The sequence below is a fragment of the Hesperophylax consimilis genome, chromosome 10 (genome assembly GCF_061612785.1).
Source record: "Hesperophylax consimilis isolate HC1 chromosome 10, BYU_Hcon_1.0, whole genome shotgun sequence".
Taxonomy (NCBI): domain Eukaryota; kingdom Metazoa; phylum Arthropoda; class Insecta; order Trichoptera; family Limnephilidae; genus Hesperophylax; species Hesperophylax consimilis.
Window position 1 is genome coordinate 26,817,816 of NC_142845.1, and position 16,153 is coordinate 26,833,968.

The 16,153-nt window shown below is 35.1% G+C and overlaps 1 protein-coding gene across 7 annotated transcripts in view; it reads right to left on the reverse strand.

Annotated features, from left to right (window-relative positions):
* Eip63F-1 (Ecdysone-induced protein 63F 1) overlaps nt 1-16,153 on the reverse strand; it is a 207,746-nt gene that overhangs the window by 163,988 nt on the left and 27,605 nt on the right. For 4 of the 7 annotated variants that reach the window (XM_089636778.1, XM_089636775.1, XM_089636777.1 and 1 more), the window contains one exon: nt 14,644-14,676. The exons of the other annotated variants lie outside the window; for them this stretch is intronic. In XM_089636778.1, the coding sequence (XP_089492904.1) occupies nt 14,644-14,676 (33 nt within the window). The remainder of the gene's footprint in view (nt 1-14,643; nt 14,677-16,153) is intronic. 7 annotated transcript variants of the gene reach the window in all.

Consider the following 16,153-nt stretch of genomic DNA (forward strand, 5'->3'; position numbering starts at 1 on the left):
TTTTGTATGGGAAAATAAAAATTGTTTTTTTTTTACTTCCACCATCATGTAGAATCAACTCCCGAAGTTAGCGCACTTTACCCCCGGTCTCTCCGAATAGCTCTATGGATACAAGCTGTTTTTACTAGGTTATAATAATGTCGAACAACTAGTCTTGTGATACTATTATTCGTTTGTACTGAATATTTTTTGCCATTGCACTCACAACAATGTTTCAATTTTAACCAAAACTCACCGTCGTGAATGAAACTTGTTAATTACTAATGGGCTCCTATCTAAGCCAAGATTAATTCTAAATTAATGTTGAAAAAAACAATCACTGTGTTATTTGTGGAGGTAATTTCTTTAAATGATACATTTTTTTTACCTGTTTCAAGTTTTTGTTAATTAATCATATTCTCATCTACCATCCCTAAGAATAATATGTTTGTGCAACAATAAGCACCTACACTAGACTTTTTTGTACAAAATTAAAATACTTTCCAAAGTTACGAACAACCTGGCAATGTTTGAATAAATCCTTCTACGATCATAATAAGTTGAAAATGTTGTTTTTTAAAAAATGATGCAGGATTTAACTGGGAGATAAATTAACCTGCAATGCATGGGTGGCAACCCGACGCTTTGGATCGCTCGATTAACTAACGATCATCATTTTTTTTAAATAAAGGGTATAACCTCCGTACACCGACACGTGTAACACGTTAAATGCACACTGTCAGTAGGTACTTTCCTAACCACTCACGTTTGCAGCGCGGATAATACTGACCCAATAATGTTGTGACAAAAATTTCCTTGCACAAAAGCAATGCTACATTCTCTTTACGAGATAGAAATGCTATTTACATATTTATTTATTTACTAACGGGACATGCCCAATTACAACACATTACATATTACACGAAGTTAATACAATGAGAAATGTTATGATACAGGTTAATTTAAAAAAATACAGCTAAGACAAAAATACAAGAGTACATGTCAAGTCAAGACAGGAACAAGGTTTTGATGGAGTTTACGACTTCTGCCATATCCATAAAAAATATTACTTGAGTAAGGACTGGCAAAAATCATTTAGGCTCACGCCAAAACATTCAAGGTCCTGACTTGAGTTGACAAGTCTGGCCATTCTGGACATTGGTGAATGGTATCCATAATTTTTCGAGTATTAAATGAGGAAAAGCAAACCTTTATTTATGAGTTTACGGGAAGGGATATTGAAAGAGATGAGTTGCAACAAAGTAGATGAGTCAATCATACTATTAATAATTTTGAAAATGCAGATGAGATCAAAGTCCTTCCTACGTTTTTTTCTAAAGAATAAAGATTTACTTTTACTTCAAGTTCGTCATATGAGTGATTGCATCTTTCTAGCCCCAACCTCCAAGCAATTCCTCTTAAGAAGCAATGCTGTCCGGATTCGATATGATTTAAGGCGGCGATACACATGCCTGTAAAATGGAACAGTAGCTTGCATGCATGTTAATGGCATGTACAAGTTACTGGCGCAATGAGAATACACATGCAAGTTAAACTTGCATGCAAGTTAAACTTGCATGCAAGTTAAACTTGCATGCAAGTTGCGTCCTTGCATGCCTGTATTTGCAAGACGTATACACATGCCAGTCACTAGACAGTACGTGTCTCAAATCACTCTGAGACTCAGTAGTCTCAAGCTTTTTGGCAATGGAAAACATTCGAAGTGAATTAAATATCATCGTATTGCAATTGGCAGTACAATGTGTGGCTAATTTAATGAGAGACTGAGCTACTGGCATGCCCGTACCTGTCGCGACGTTCACACATGCCGGTTTCATAGCCCCCCTCGTCCCCTCCCTCAACTTGCATGCCAGTAAATCAAATGTTGTGCAATCTACTTGCAAGGCAGGTACAGGCATGCAAGTTAGCGTATACACATGATAGTAGCTGGCATGTGCAAGGAGCTTGCATGCAAGTGTGCCAGCTACAGGCATGTGTATTCCCGGCTTAATGCGAACATCAGAGAATGGAGACCAAATTAACGCAGGCATATTCTAGATTAGAGCGAACCAACAAACAGTAAAGAGTTTTTAGGGTATTATTTACATTGTTATCAAGTTTAATTTGTTAAGTTTTTCTTTTAATTGCGTTCATGAATATTATTAATCCTTTTTTAAGTTTATTAAAAACACAAGTTCTGTTGTGTAAGTATTACTACAAATGACAGCTGTTTCGCCTTCTGAAGGAATTATCAAGAGTTAGATATGATGATTGGATTAGGATAAAAAGGAACCGTTGTTGATTGTACTAACACAAACATATGTGAGATAATCCATAAAACGACTAAGCCCCAGTTGTTTGAAACCCAGTCACATTATACTTTATCATTATATCGTTTAAGGTGAGGTTATTTCAACTTCTGTAATACTTGACCATTGGCGTCATTTTGATTTTTTTTAATTTCTATCAGCCATCAAGCATCACAGTCATGCCTGTATGCCCTACGTGTGTTCTAAACTTGATCTCACACTGACGGGCCGAGAGTAGAGGGTTAACATGGGCCATTTTTGAAGTAGCAAAATGCAGATTACCGTAAGGATTTCATTTCGATTTTCTGTTAAAAATATCGTAGGTGGGTACTTTAACACTAGCAGATCATATATTGAAAAAACCGAGTTCTAGCGTTCATTGAACCAGAGTTACAGACACACAACCGAATTTGGTAATTTAAATTATTTACTTAAACTTTATTTGTAATTATAATTATTCAGTACAAGATTTCTTATTTCTTATTCTTAACATAAAGGAAGATAAGGATACAAAATAATTTAAGGTTATTTAAAGAGTTATTAAATATATCTACCGTTTAAGAAATTAATTTTGATAGCACAATTCTTCTTGTCATGATATGATGCTGTGCTGGAATATCTGTTCGGCGGGGTGGTATCTTTAACAAGTCGTGGTGATGACTACGGTAAAGTTTTCAGGCACTAAAATTCAACTTGTCCTTCAAAACGTATTACATCATGCTTTTATAACATTATTTGATTTTAAAAATATTGCTGAACGATCCGCGAAAGATTGCAACTCTTTTGGCTTCATCGGATTGTTTTGGATTGGTATCCGTTCTGTTAATAGGGACTATTAATTCCTTACCTATTATATTTTCAGTCATTGGTAGAATATAAAAATAAAATCCATTGTTTTCTATATCCCCGTAACCTGTAGGCAAACTTTCCGTGGCGTTACCCAACCCGCAACGTGATGCGTTATGGCAATCTGACCTTTCAGCCAGCCTCATTCCATCCGAATTAACTAACAACGTGTGCCAGGTAAATACCTCATTAAACTTTACCACAATAAATAACCCTAAAATAGTTTTTAAAAAAATACTTAAAAGGATTTCGTTGCATTTAGGGAAGTTTTTTTTTTTCCATTATTTCTGGCTTTCACCCTTCAAGGGTGTTCTTGGCCATCATTTAAAATTATTGAGAAAGGTGTATTGAAAGGTGAATTTAAATATTAATTTTATTTAAATAGGCAAATTTCAAAATTATAATGAAAATTGGAGTCGAGTTCAGACTTAAAAGAGATGAAATGTTGAATGGAGGGGAGGCAATTTTAGTTAAGGCTTGATAGAAGAGAGGATATTTGTTTAGAGAGGGACAACCAAAAAATATGTGATCTAAAGTTCCCACTTCTAGACCACAGAATGTACAATCTGGGGAGTCAAGGACGTGAATTTTAAAAAGATGGGAAGGAACGGAACAATGACCGATCCTCATTCGAATGAGTGAAGAAATTTCTTTTTTGGAAAAATGAGGGAATTGCTGAAACCACGGTTTTGATGGTATAGTCCTTTGTATTGAGGCATAGCAGGCTCCCTTGGATTGACTAGCAATGTGCCAATACTCTGACCAAACATTGCGGGATCTTTCTTTGATGATGGAAAAAATGTCAGATAAGGGAATGTGGTTTACGAGGGTAACAACAGGGTTGGACGCTCCTTGTTTTGCCAAGGCATCCGCAATATCATTACCCATGATACCAACATGTCCAGGAATCCAAATCAGAGTTACAGATTTACCAGAGCTTTGAATGGATGCTATCATCACTCGAATAAGGCATACAAAATGATCATCAGGATGAAGAAGAGGACTGGATTTAAGTTTTTGGAGGGAACTGAGAGAGTCAGAGAGAACGAGGGAATGTTCAAAATTATTTTTGATTATATATTTGAGAGATTCTATTATTGCAATGCACTCAGCTGAAAATATTGAAAATTGATTTGAAATTGAATGAAATATTCTATCATTAGAATTATTGTGGTAAACGTTAATACCTATACCACAGTTAGGAGAGTCGGGAGATTTGGATCCATCAGTAAATAAAAGAGAAAAGTTGGGCCATTTAGATAAAATAATGTCATTGAACATATTATTGACAGTTCGGGCCGGGAGATTGGAATGACTTTTAAAGATTCCGATCCCTTCTAATATTGTTGGGGATAGGGTGACGTGACTATATTTTAGTTTGTATAAGGGAAGTAGATCATTTTGGATGATTTGGAGCTCTGAGAGAGACTTAAAATTTTTACAGATGTCAGGAATAGGTTTAGTTGAAGCTCTGATTGTAGATGAATGGTTTGAGTCAATGAACAACGAGACGCTGGGGATAACCTGATGACATTTAGAATTTAAACATTTAAGAACAAATTTGTCAGCAAATATTTGACGCCTTAAATAAAGAGGAGGATCAGAACATTCTACTTGAAGGGAATTGATGGGTGACGATTGCATCGCTCCAGTTATTATTCGCAAAGATTTAGATTGAATTTTGTCTAATTTATTAAGTACATTTTTTGAGGCAGTACTAAAAAGTGGGCAGGCATAGTCGAGATGGCTTCGAATAAGTGCATTGTAAAGCAACTTAATGCAAGTAGGGTGAGCTCCCCACCAAACGCCAGATAATGATCTGATGGTATTTAAATTTTTTTCGCATTTAGTAACTAAATTATTAATATGGGAAGACCATTTAAGTTTCCTATCAAATGTTACTCCCAAAAATTTTACTTCAGAAGCGTTGGAGATTGGAGAATTTTTAAATAAAATTTGAACGGGGGGGTTTTTATGGCGGTTTGAGAAGGTGACACACTGAGTCTTTTGGATTGAAAGTTCAAGACCATGTAACGTGAGCCATGTGCAAAGGGCATTCATGGCTTCGTTAAGATATTTGACGGCAAGAGGGATGATTTTGGATGATAAGAAGAAAGCTATGTCATCTGCGAATTCGATAATTTTTATTTGTGGAGGAATAGTGGCATGCATATCATATGTGTATATATTATACAGTAAGGGGGACAATACATCGCCTTGTGGTAAACCCTTCCAAATAGACCTACTTTGAGGAGAAATATCTGGAAGTTCAATGAAAATTTTTCTATCTAGAAATAGATTAATAATTGATTGGACAAACATGGGGGGAAGGCCAAGGCCTAGAAGTTTTTTTTTCAGGATTGGGATGGAAACATTGTCAAAGGCGCCTTCTATATCTATAAAGACGGCAAGACAAACTTCCTGTTTGGAAATTGATAAATTAATATCAGTGCTGATGATGGCAAGGTTATCCTGAGTGGATTTTTTTTTCCTAAACCCAAATTGAGATGGAGAGAGAAGCTGTTTACTCTCGACAAAAAATTCTAATCGGTTTTTAATTAATTTTTCATAAAGTTTACTGAGGGTGGATGAAAGAGCGATTGGCCTGTAGTTGGATCCAAAATTTGGAGATTTGTTTGTTTTTAAAATAGGGATGATTATTTGAGAACTCCAGTCATCAGGCATTATACCAGTCTGGAAGATTTTATTTAAGATGCTTAAGAAGTGGTTTAGAACATTATCATTACTATTTTTGATTATGCTGTAAGGTATACCATCTCTGCCTGGAGATGAGTCCTTGACTGTTGATAAACCATTTTTTAGCTCAATTAAGGTGAATGGAGAGTCTAGCCAATGATTAGACATGGGAGTATTATAGATGGGCGTTATTTCATCTAAGTTAGGAACAGAAGGGGGGGCAATTTTGTCCAAGAATTCATCTATCCATTTAGAATGGGACGCTCGAGGAGATGGTGAACTGAAGGAGGATCGAAATCTTCGGATCATAGACCAAACTTCCGAAATTGGAGTGTTCGGAGATACTGAACTGCAAAAGTTGTACCACCCGGATCTTTTTTTTGACCTCAATACCCTTTTGGCATTGGATTCAGCGTTTTTGTATATAAGATAGTTCTCCATAGTCATATTGTAACGATAGGAAAGAGATTTAGCTTTCCGAATTCTTACTACTTTGGAACATTCCTCATCCCACCAGGGAGTTGGAGGGAGTTTTTTGAGAGATTTAGTTTTAGGGGGAGGATTTGATTTATTTATTGCAGTTATGAGCATTGATTTGAAGTTATTATAATCATCTTTGACGGAAAATATATCGGTGGCGGGTGAATTTAGTAGGAACTTGTCCATATGAGAGTTAAATTCATCCCATTTGGTGTGTTTCGTTTTAATCTTTGTCGAAATATGAGACTTGTCCGATTGGAAAGAAGTTTGATAAGTAATGATGATCGGGAAATGATCACTGGAGCAAGGGTCGGGGGACACCACCCACGAGGAGAGAGAAGCCAGACTAGTAGAACATATCGAGAGATCCACTGCACTGGGGTTTGTGCTGGGGCGTGAGATCCTAGTAGGAGATCCGTCATTCAAAAGGAAAAGGTTGGATTGATCTAGGAAATCCATCACACTTCGACCATCTCGGTCAGAGAAAGCAGAACCCCAGACGGGGGAATGGGCATTAAAATCGCCTAATATAAAGAAAGGAGGGCTTAGTTGACTTACAATTTGCAACCAAGTTTGTTTATTGAAGTGGGCTGTTGGGGGAAGATAGACTGAAATAAAGGATGTGTCCTTTATTTTAGCTGCAACCATTTGGAAGTCAGCATTGGGGGGTTTGATATTATTTATTGGGGAAAATGATATGGATTTTTTAATAAAAAGGGCAGCACCGCCGCCCGAACCTTCCGGGCGATCGTCGCGGAGACAGGAATACCCTCCCACATTAAAGTGGGTGGATGGAGTAAACCAAGTCTCCGAGATAGCAGCCAAAGAAATAAAGTTGGAATTTAATAGGTTAAGGAGATCAGATTTGTTAGAAATAGCACTTCGGCTATTCCACTGAAGTATTCTGACATCCTGAAGAGCCATTTTGAATAAATGATTTTAATGTGGAAATAATAGTAGCAGCGTTGGACGGTAGATTAGTTTGAGAAGAAATAAGGTCAATTAGAAGAATAATAAGAGTTTGGATAAATGAAGAATTGTCTTGGGAGAGTTTTTCAGAAAGTTTAAGAGAGTTCATTGAGGACGGATTATAATTATTTGCACACCCATTTGTGGCATTTGAAAGAGGTGAACCATTGGGATTTAAGAGCAGTGAGTTGTGTTGTTGCTGATCGTATCCAGGAGCCGGTTTAGAGATAGCGTTTTTGTATGTGAATTTAGTTGAACGAGAAGAAGTTGTTGTAGTGGAGGGAAGAGGGTTGGATGAGGAGTTGCTGGATAAAGCCTCAGCAAATGATTTTTTGACAGGCGGGAATAATTTAGAAGCCTGCAGAAAAGACAAGTTCTGAGAGGCCATAGAAATTTTAATATTTTTTTGGCGAGATTGTTCTGGGCAAGATGTGTTGATAGCTGTATGTGAGCCTGAGCAGTTAAAACATTTAGGTGAGGAGGAAGAAGGACATTGGTCAGCTGCGTGGTTTTCTCCACATTTAAAACATCTGGGTTGAGATCTGCATGCAGCTTTGGTATGACCAAAACGGCAGCAATTGAAACATTGAGTGGTGGGATATGTATACATTTCAACTGGTAATGAGTTGAAGAATAAATATATATGGGAGGGAAGAGATTGACCTTCAAAGGTGATAACAACAGATTGGGAGGGCTTCCAGGTAATTATACCCTCAGAGGAGTCCTTGTAATTTAGCCTCCTGGCTTTTATGGGATTGCCAATGTGTTGGGGGGTTGAAAGTGAAGACAGAATTTCTTCGATGGACAGATCGGTCGAGATACCTCTGACCAGGCCCATGCGAGTGACATTGGAAGTAGGGATATATGCCTTGAACTTTGAATTAGATGAAATGAAGATATTTTTGATGAAACTGTTGGCAGCTGGCCCTGAGAGGAATTCGACGGAGATTCGGAAGCGACCCTCGGCTTTTACACCTCCAGGTTTGATTGAAAGATTCTTGCTATTTGATAGGAATTTGCCAAATTCAAGAGGGTGGATGGTTTTTCCTTGCTCAGTTTTTTGGGCTTATGCTATGAATGGGCCACGGGAATGAGGAGAATAAAAGTTTGTTGGAGGAAGTTGAGAAAGTGCTGGTGGGGACAGTGAAGTCGAAGGCGAGTCAAGTTTTATTGGGGAAGAAGGAGTAAATTTCCTTTTTTTGGTAGAAGTCAAGATGACAGAATCACTGTCAGAAATTTCTACATTTTCCCCGTCTGGGGGGTCTGGAGAGGGATCTGGGGGCTTTGTAGGGGGTCCAGGAGGGAAATCTTCCTCCATTATTCACAACAGTAAACAACTACAATAATAGTATGAAAAATGACAGAAGTAAAAAAGTTTATAAATATCTGGAAATCAGCAGCGAAAAGTGACTCCTGGAAGATCAGGAGGGAGAAGAAACCTCAAGGCACAACACACTAGACTTTTTTTTTGCCAGAAAACAAAAAAGAATGGTAAAAAATTAATTTTAGATGGAGCAAAACAAAACAACTGATGACAGCCAAATGTTATTGTTGCAATCATTTAGGGAAGTTCGATCTTTAAAAAATTTTTAGTCATAACTTATCATAAATTTGTTCAAATTACTTTATTTCATAAATAAATTGACTAATGTCTCTTGGCTCTTTTTTTCCTTTGAGCACCGGAAATTTTTGCACCTTTCTTGTTTGTCTTTTTAAAATTTTGTTTCTACAGCTCCACAGAGAGTGATGAAAATAGCTTATCTAGATGAAATTTGGGTAAGATTATCAAGTCTAAAATTTTAGATTTTTTTCTAATAGGTACTATTTTCAAAATACCAATACATGTTTTGGTAAATTACCGATGTTTTACATTGACCACCTAAAATCGTTTTATTTATTCAATGGTACTATAAAAGAATACCACCCATTTCACATGAAAATATTTTCAAATCAAAACAAAACTTTGAAACTTATTTTTCTCACCCTTATAAAGAACGCTGAAAACATATTATGTATTTTTTCAGCGAACTTTCTTTTGTAGAAGGCTTCCCTTATATAGTAATAGTGAGGTGAATAGGTTTATTGTAATATGAAGCAATTGTAGGATTTGTAAAACTCATTGCCTTTCAAAATATAATACAATTATGTTGATCAATAGTAGTGGAGGACAAAAAAGTAACTCTAAATCATGCTATGTGCATATTCTTTGTATAGTGTCCTCTTCAAGTCTATCTTCTCCAAGCCTTAACTTTCTTATAAAAGTGCGTTTAAATCTGTCAAATATTTAAACAACACAAATGCACATTTCAAATACAGAAGTATTATCATTTACTAAAAAAATAAAATAAATATAATTAGGAACTTATCTTATCGATTGTCTAAATTTTACAATTTTGAAAATTATCGTTGAATTTAAAAAAAAAAATTAGTGCAATCATCGGGATTTTTTCATATAATGCACAACGTTACAGACAACCTAAATTAATACGTTGGGATAAAGGAAGTTTTTATTTCAAATACAATTTATTGCACCTAGATTTTTTTTTATCTTTTTCGTTTTGAGTTTTTATTTTTTTGTGTAAGAGAAATCTCTAGGTCATGAACTTTGAACATCACTCTATTAGGGAGAAGATTGATGGGTTGTACGCTGTACTTATATTGTGATGGAATTTTCAAAGATCTTGATTATATACCAACGTTAGTTGGAACAAACAATTTCGGATGGGAGAAACGAGAATATTATACTAAAATAAAACAGATTTTTTTTATAACCTGAAAAGATGAACGACTTGAGTGTGGTCGATAATCGAACTTACAATCTCCCGTTAGACGGACAGATGTGACAAAGAAGCAATCTAGGGTGAAATTCATCACTGCCCGATATTCACTTCGATTGCAGGAGGGAGGTATTTAAGTTTCTAATTTAGTTTGGGTTAGAATCAGACCTTTCAAAATAAAGCTAGAGGAAGGAGTTAACATGGGTCTTGAAGAAACCCATGTTGTAGGAGGGAGGATATACAGAGGCCGGCAAATCGTTCCTCGACTCAAGAATGAATCGTACAAGCGACCCGTTCTCATGTGAAAAATGTCAACCATGTACATTTATGTTTGGCGTTATACGCGCGTTTGGCGTGTTTCCCGATATGCACCGGTACCGAAAGGATCAATGACGCTAGTTCTTTGGAGCATCTCCATTGAAATACCGTTAGAACAATGGCAGCATTCCTACCTGACGCCTGTGCTCTAAAAATTGCAATCCATTTGTTACGATAAGGGAGTCAGGGTTTTTGTTCAGGTATTTTGGGGCTCCGGACCAGAGGTGGCTGCCAAACAGTGGGGCGCAATTTCAATTTGTACAGGGTCAGTAGTTGTGTACCATTAAAGTATCTGTGAGGCTAACTTGGCTCTGGCTTCGAAGGAGCCTCCGTGGCGGTGGATTAAAACGGCAGTTTTGGACGGGGTTTGGTAGCAGAATTGGTAACATTTCACTCACGTTTCGTGCAGTTGTTACTTAGATTTTTATTGGTTCTTAGAAATGTCTAGCGTTATTGGGACTGCAATGTTTGTGAACAGATTAAAGGATATAACTTTAATGGTAGAGTGATAAAAACAAACGATATAATTCTACTTGTCTACACGTTTTCAACACAGAAATAAAATAATATCTTCATTGGAAATGCTAAAATGGAGGGTTAAATATTTATGAAAAGAGTTGTTCTAAGCACATATAACTCTAGAGAAGAAAGGTGTGTCTGATTTATTTAAAAAAATTAAAGTTATGTAGTCGGCTTTGCGATATTATAAATATGCGTTAAAATTTAATTTAGTACATACCTACTTTTAAAATACTTTGTGGCTTTATAGGATGTTGGACAATGTATATAAATATGTATTATTCGCATGACAGCCGTTACCTGTGGACAGTGTAATAGGTGTATACAAATATGTATTAATCGCATGACAGCCATTTTCCGTGAACAATTTAATAAGGTGTATACAAATATGTAATATTCGCATGACAGCGTTTCCCGCGGATAATGTAATCGGTGTATACAAATATGTATTATTCGCACGACAGCCGTTTACCGTGGACAATGTAATAGGTGTATACAAATATGTATTAATCGCATGACAGCCATTTCCCTTGAACAATTTAATAAGGTGTACACAAATATGTAATATTCGCACGACAGCCGTTTCCCGCGTATAATGTAATCGGTGTATACAAATATGTATTATTCGCATGACAGGGCCGATTCGCTATTTGTAAACTTTAAACAAAATGAAAAATGTATTTATTTACAGAAAAACTTTTACAATTTAACCAAAACGAAATAAATTATTTCTATTGTACATAATTTTGCGTATTTCTCGATAGTTCATTCGTACTACGCACGTGATTCGCCCCCAACAATGTTCAATTAATTTACTTGTTAGTTTGGAGCGGGTTAACCTGTATGTAAAAATAACTAATTAAATAAAAAATAAATTATTTTTTATGTTTTTTTTTAAATAAAATCACGCTTGTAAATAAAGAAAACGTTTGATTTACTTTGAGTAAAAAAGCTTAGTGGTATTTTAAATTGTTTTTCATTAACTTGAAGCGAGAAATTTCCATTTTTAGTGGGAAGAAATGATTTTAGGATGGTGGTTTCTTTCATCTCTAAATCTTTTCACCCCTCCCCCTTCCCTAGTCCACCCTTCACCAAAACCACCCTTACTTTACTTCATCCCCGTCCCCTACCTAATCATTACCATTCTAGTTCCGGCGTTCAGAGGTTTTACTTCTATTTTACAGTGCAAGAAAAATTTAAAACCAGTCAAAAAATCGTTTGAAGTTCGTCGTATTTGGCCTCCGTGGGTGAGGAATACAGAGGTCTCCGGTTCAAATATAATTAATAATATGTGTTATTTCACAACTTAATAATGTAAAATAATACTGGAAGATACTTTTAGTATCGCCCTAGTGTAAGACTATCATATCCGTGTTTGGTGACCAGCTCTGAATAGCCAGGTACTTCGCCACCTTTTTCTGCTCCATCCTCTTCCCCTCTTCATTACATTCAGCCTCACAACATACTTCAATCAGGGATGCCATAGCCTGACTGGCTTCAGACGGTTGGAAGCAGTTGGGGTATTCAAATGTGTATATATGAATCAATATCGTCGTTCAGACGAGCCGCACAACGCACGTGGGCCTCTGTCAACTTGAAAATAAATAAATAAATACTTTTACATTGATGAGAATGCCTAAATACACTATTATAGTAACAATAGATTTTATACACTTAATTTTGCCTTTTTGACTGCATTATTAATAACTTGCTAGTTAGGAGCGGCTCACGTGCATTGTGCGGGCAGTCTGTACGAAGCTAATTACTACATGTATTTGTTGCGTAATTACGAATTGTGCATATTTCTATTGATAACATCTCTTACTGGAGGTTGACTATTATCAGGGCGGTCAGGTTACTCAGACTGTGTGCATTTATTAGGGTAAGATATTGGGGAAACACATGTGAAAAATACATAATTCGTTACTTATATTTTGACCGTCTGTTCAGATATGTTTGTAGATATAGATTTTTGTTCATAACTATCATTTTGACGTACATAAGTAAAAAATATTCTAAAATTGTCCTTATGTGAAATTATAGTTATTAACTTACCATTTTAACAAAGCGGCTTCTATTAATAAACAATATCACAAAAAAATATATAAAAAATCAAGAAGCCAAAAAATTTAAAAAAGCATTGCATGCAAATCAAAAAACCATAATTTAATTTAAAACAGTCATAAAAACAATAAAATTGGTGAGAAGCTTTCATATCATTTTACGGCTCATTTATACAAAATCATTTAGGAAAGTTTTTTTATTTATAAACACCATTATTTAACACGTGAATGTATCACTTTTTTTAAATTATTTTCGTTTCTTCTTCTATTGTAATTCCAGCTTAAGAATATTATTTATATAACTGTGAGGTGGCAACATTCAACATTCCGTTTGTAAAATCACTGTATTTATTTGTAATAAAACGTCCCCGGCAGCCAAATTTATCACAAAATTTATGTTGTTCAAATTACGTAAGATTTACACTTTGTAAAAATGTCACATTTAATAATTATTTGGAGATATTTATGGCGATTTTTGAATGATTCTCTTGATTTAAGTTGACATCTATAAAACGAAAAAAGACCCCGTGTTAAAGCGTGATATTAATTTCCATGAAATAATTCAAGAGTAATAATCAGATAATAATATTTCAAGGCGTTTATTATCAACAAAGATTCAAGAAACGGTATAAAATTGATTTATCGACTGCCGACGAGCAATTTTAAAATACGGCTTTATAAACAAGACATCCCGTAATGAATTTCTTTTTGGCACTATTTTTAACATTAAGTATGAAATTGCTTATTTTTTTACATAATTTATGTCCGTAATCCTGAAAAGGTGTAATTTTAATATGTGTTGTGCTTGCGCTATACAATTATAATACTCAAGGTGTCCGGGGGTAAAGGACGCTAACTTCGGGAGGTGATCCTACCATATTTAAGGAAAAGTATTTATGTAAAATATAGATAAGTTTAGACTTTTTTGTAAAAAAATGTCTACAATCATTGTTCCTTGTCGTTTTATTCAAATACTGAATCAAATAACGTGATATATATTGGCGTCGTGAAAGCAATATACATGTTTTTAATAATTGCATAATTACTTTGTAGTGGGCTTATACTTAAAATATAAAATGATGAGTTTGTTCTCAGTCCTCCTCACTAGGTATTCCTGTTCCGAGGCGGACTGTAGGTTGAAGTATGTGTGTTGATCATGATTTCCTCAATATAAAAAATAAATTAAGCAAAAAGTATTTATGTTTGTTTTCTGTAGGTTGCGTTGGGGTTACTTCATAATTCTATAGATTTCTTCATCTTCATGATTAGTTAGCAATAATTTGATGTCTTTTTTAAACTTTTCTATTTCCATGGTGTTTTTAATTTCAATAGGAAGGGCATTATATAATTTTACAGTATGGAAATACTGGTTTTTCTGGCCGAAAGATGTATTTAATTTTGGAGTGTTTAGTAGATTTGAGGATTTCGTCCTTATACTATTTGATATCTTTGAGAGAAATTAACGAAATTTTGCGTGAAAGGAAAAAGATTTGAGTCGAAATTGTAACAATGTTTCGTGTTCGTGTTTTCTATATATATATTGTATATAGCGACACGGATATGCAATTTCTTTTTGCAAATTTCTTTAAAGATTTGTAATTAAGAGGCATTTATGAACACTTTATGATTCGACTCATCTCTTTATTTTCCTTTCGCACACAGAAATATAGTATGATGATTACTAACCTTCCGCCTACTCCTGGAGGTGGTGGCCATTTTCTGAAAATTATCAAATAATTATTTGTCACGTCCCCGGCTAAATATTTACACATCTGAATGTCCTGGCTTCAAGATTCTTCAAAATTCTTCTGGATTCTTTTATCACACAATATGCTGGCTCCGTCACGTTTCTCAGGACAAAAGAATCTACGCGAAAAAATGCCGATTCATAAAATAATCCGGAATATCTTAAATATGTCTGAATCGAAAGAATTTGAATAAGAACGTAATAAAAATAAAAACTAATACCACTCAACTATATTATGATTACGTTTGGGGGGTCAAATTGTTTTAAGTCCATAAGTTTTTAAAGTTCGGTGGCAAAGTATAAAAAGCCGATGGAGTATGTTTTCAGAGCACCATTTAATACCCCGATGATGAAAAATCTAGGTGCAACCTCGCCAAGTCTGACAACCTGAGACAGGTCAACACGATTAAATTTACAATGATGTTGCCATTGAAGACATTAGGGATATCAGTGTTAAATAAATCCCTAGACTTTTATGCGAATACCGCAAAAGAGTCCCAACTGCTCTCGACTATCCGTAGTCAGTGATGTCAATCCATCCCCAATTGGGGAATGATGTGAGGATGACCGGAGTAGAGAAAGGGAGGAGATAAAGGTGGTGAGGTACCTGGCTGTGGTTTTTTTAATAAACACACGCAGAGTTTGGTAACGCCTTGAGAAGGTGAAAAGCTGTCACACGAAGTAATAATAACACAACAGAACTTTTTTATAAATAAACTCGGTAATTTTTGTAAATTGAATAATATTATTATTGAATGCATAAAAGAAGAGTACAAATTAAACATGAAAAAAAAAACCGAATGGTAATTTTCACTAGAGCGATACTAAAAGTATTACTCCTTGGACCAAGTAATTGTATTCTTAATTATAGTAAGCAATAATTTTTAGCCGGAAACACCTCTAAAAATTGAAAAAATCTTACGATAATAAATACATGTCGCCGGCGGGAATTGAACCCGCAGTCTTCTGATATCCTGTCAGTTGCTCTACCATTAAGCTACGTCGGCTTCTAAACCTGCCAAATAATAATTGAATATTTATAATAATTTGTTATCCTTTGTGTAACGCATAAAGAGCTTGTCTTGTAAACATTAGTTTATCATTAAAAATATTTTTCTTATTTATATTGAGAATCATTTTGACTACAAAATTCATTCATATTGTAACCAATCAACCATGGGTCATCATGGGTACAATTCTTCGGCTGGCTAAGTCCTCCATTACGACACAAGCAACGTTTTCCGCTTACTGTGGTGGTAGTAGAAGATTTTCAAATATTGTCAGGTTATTCATAATCCGGGAAAGTTTGTCTTTTTTTGAAAAAAAATATTGGTTTTCTTTGTGTTTTTTATAATATTATAATTTAACCTTTAGAATAATGCTTCGTGGATCACTTTTTATAGATTATCCCAATTTCATCGAGTTATAACCATAAAAAAAAAAAAAAAA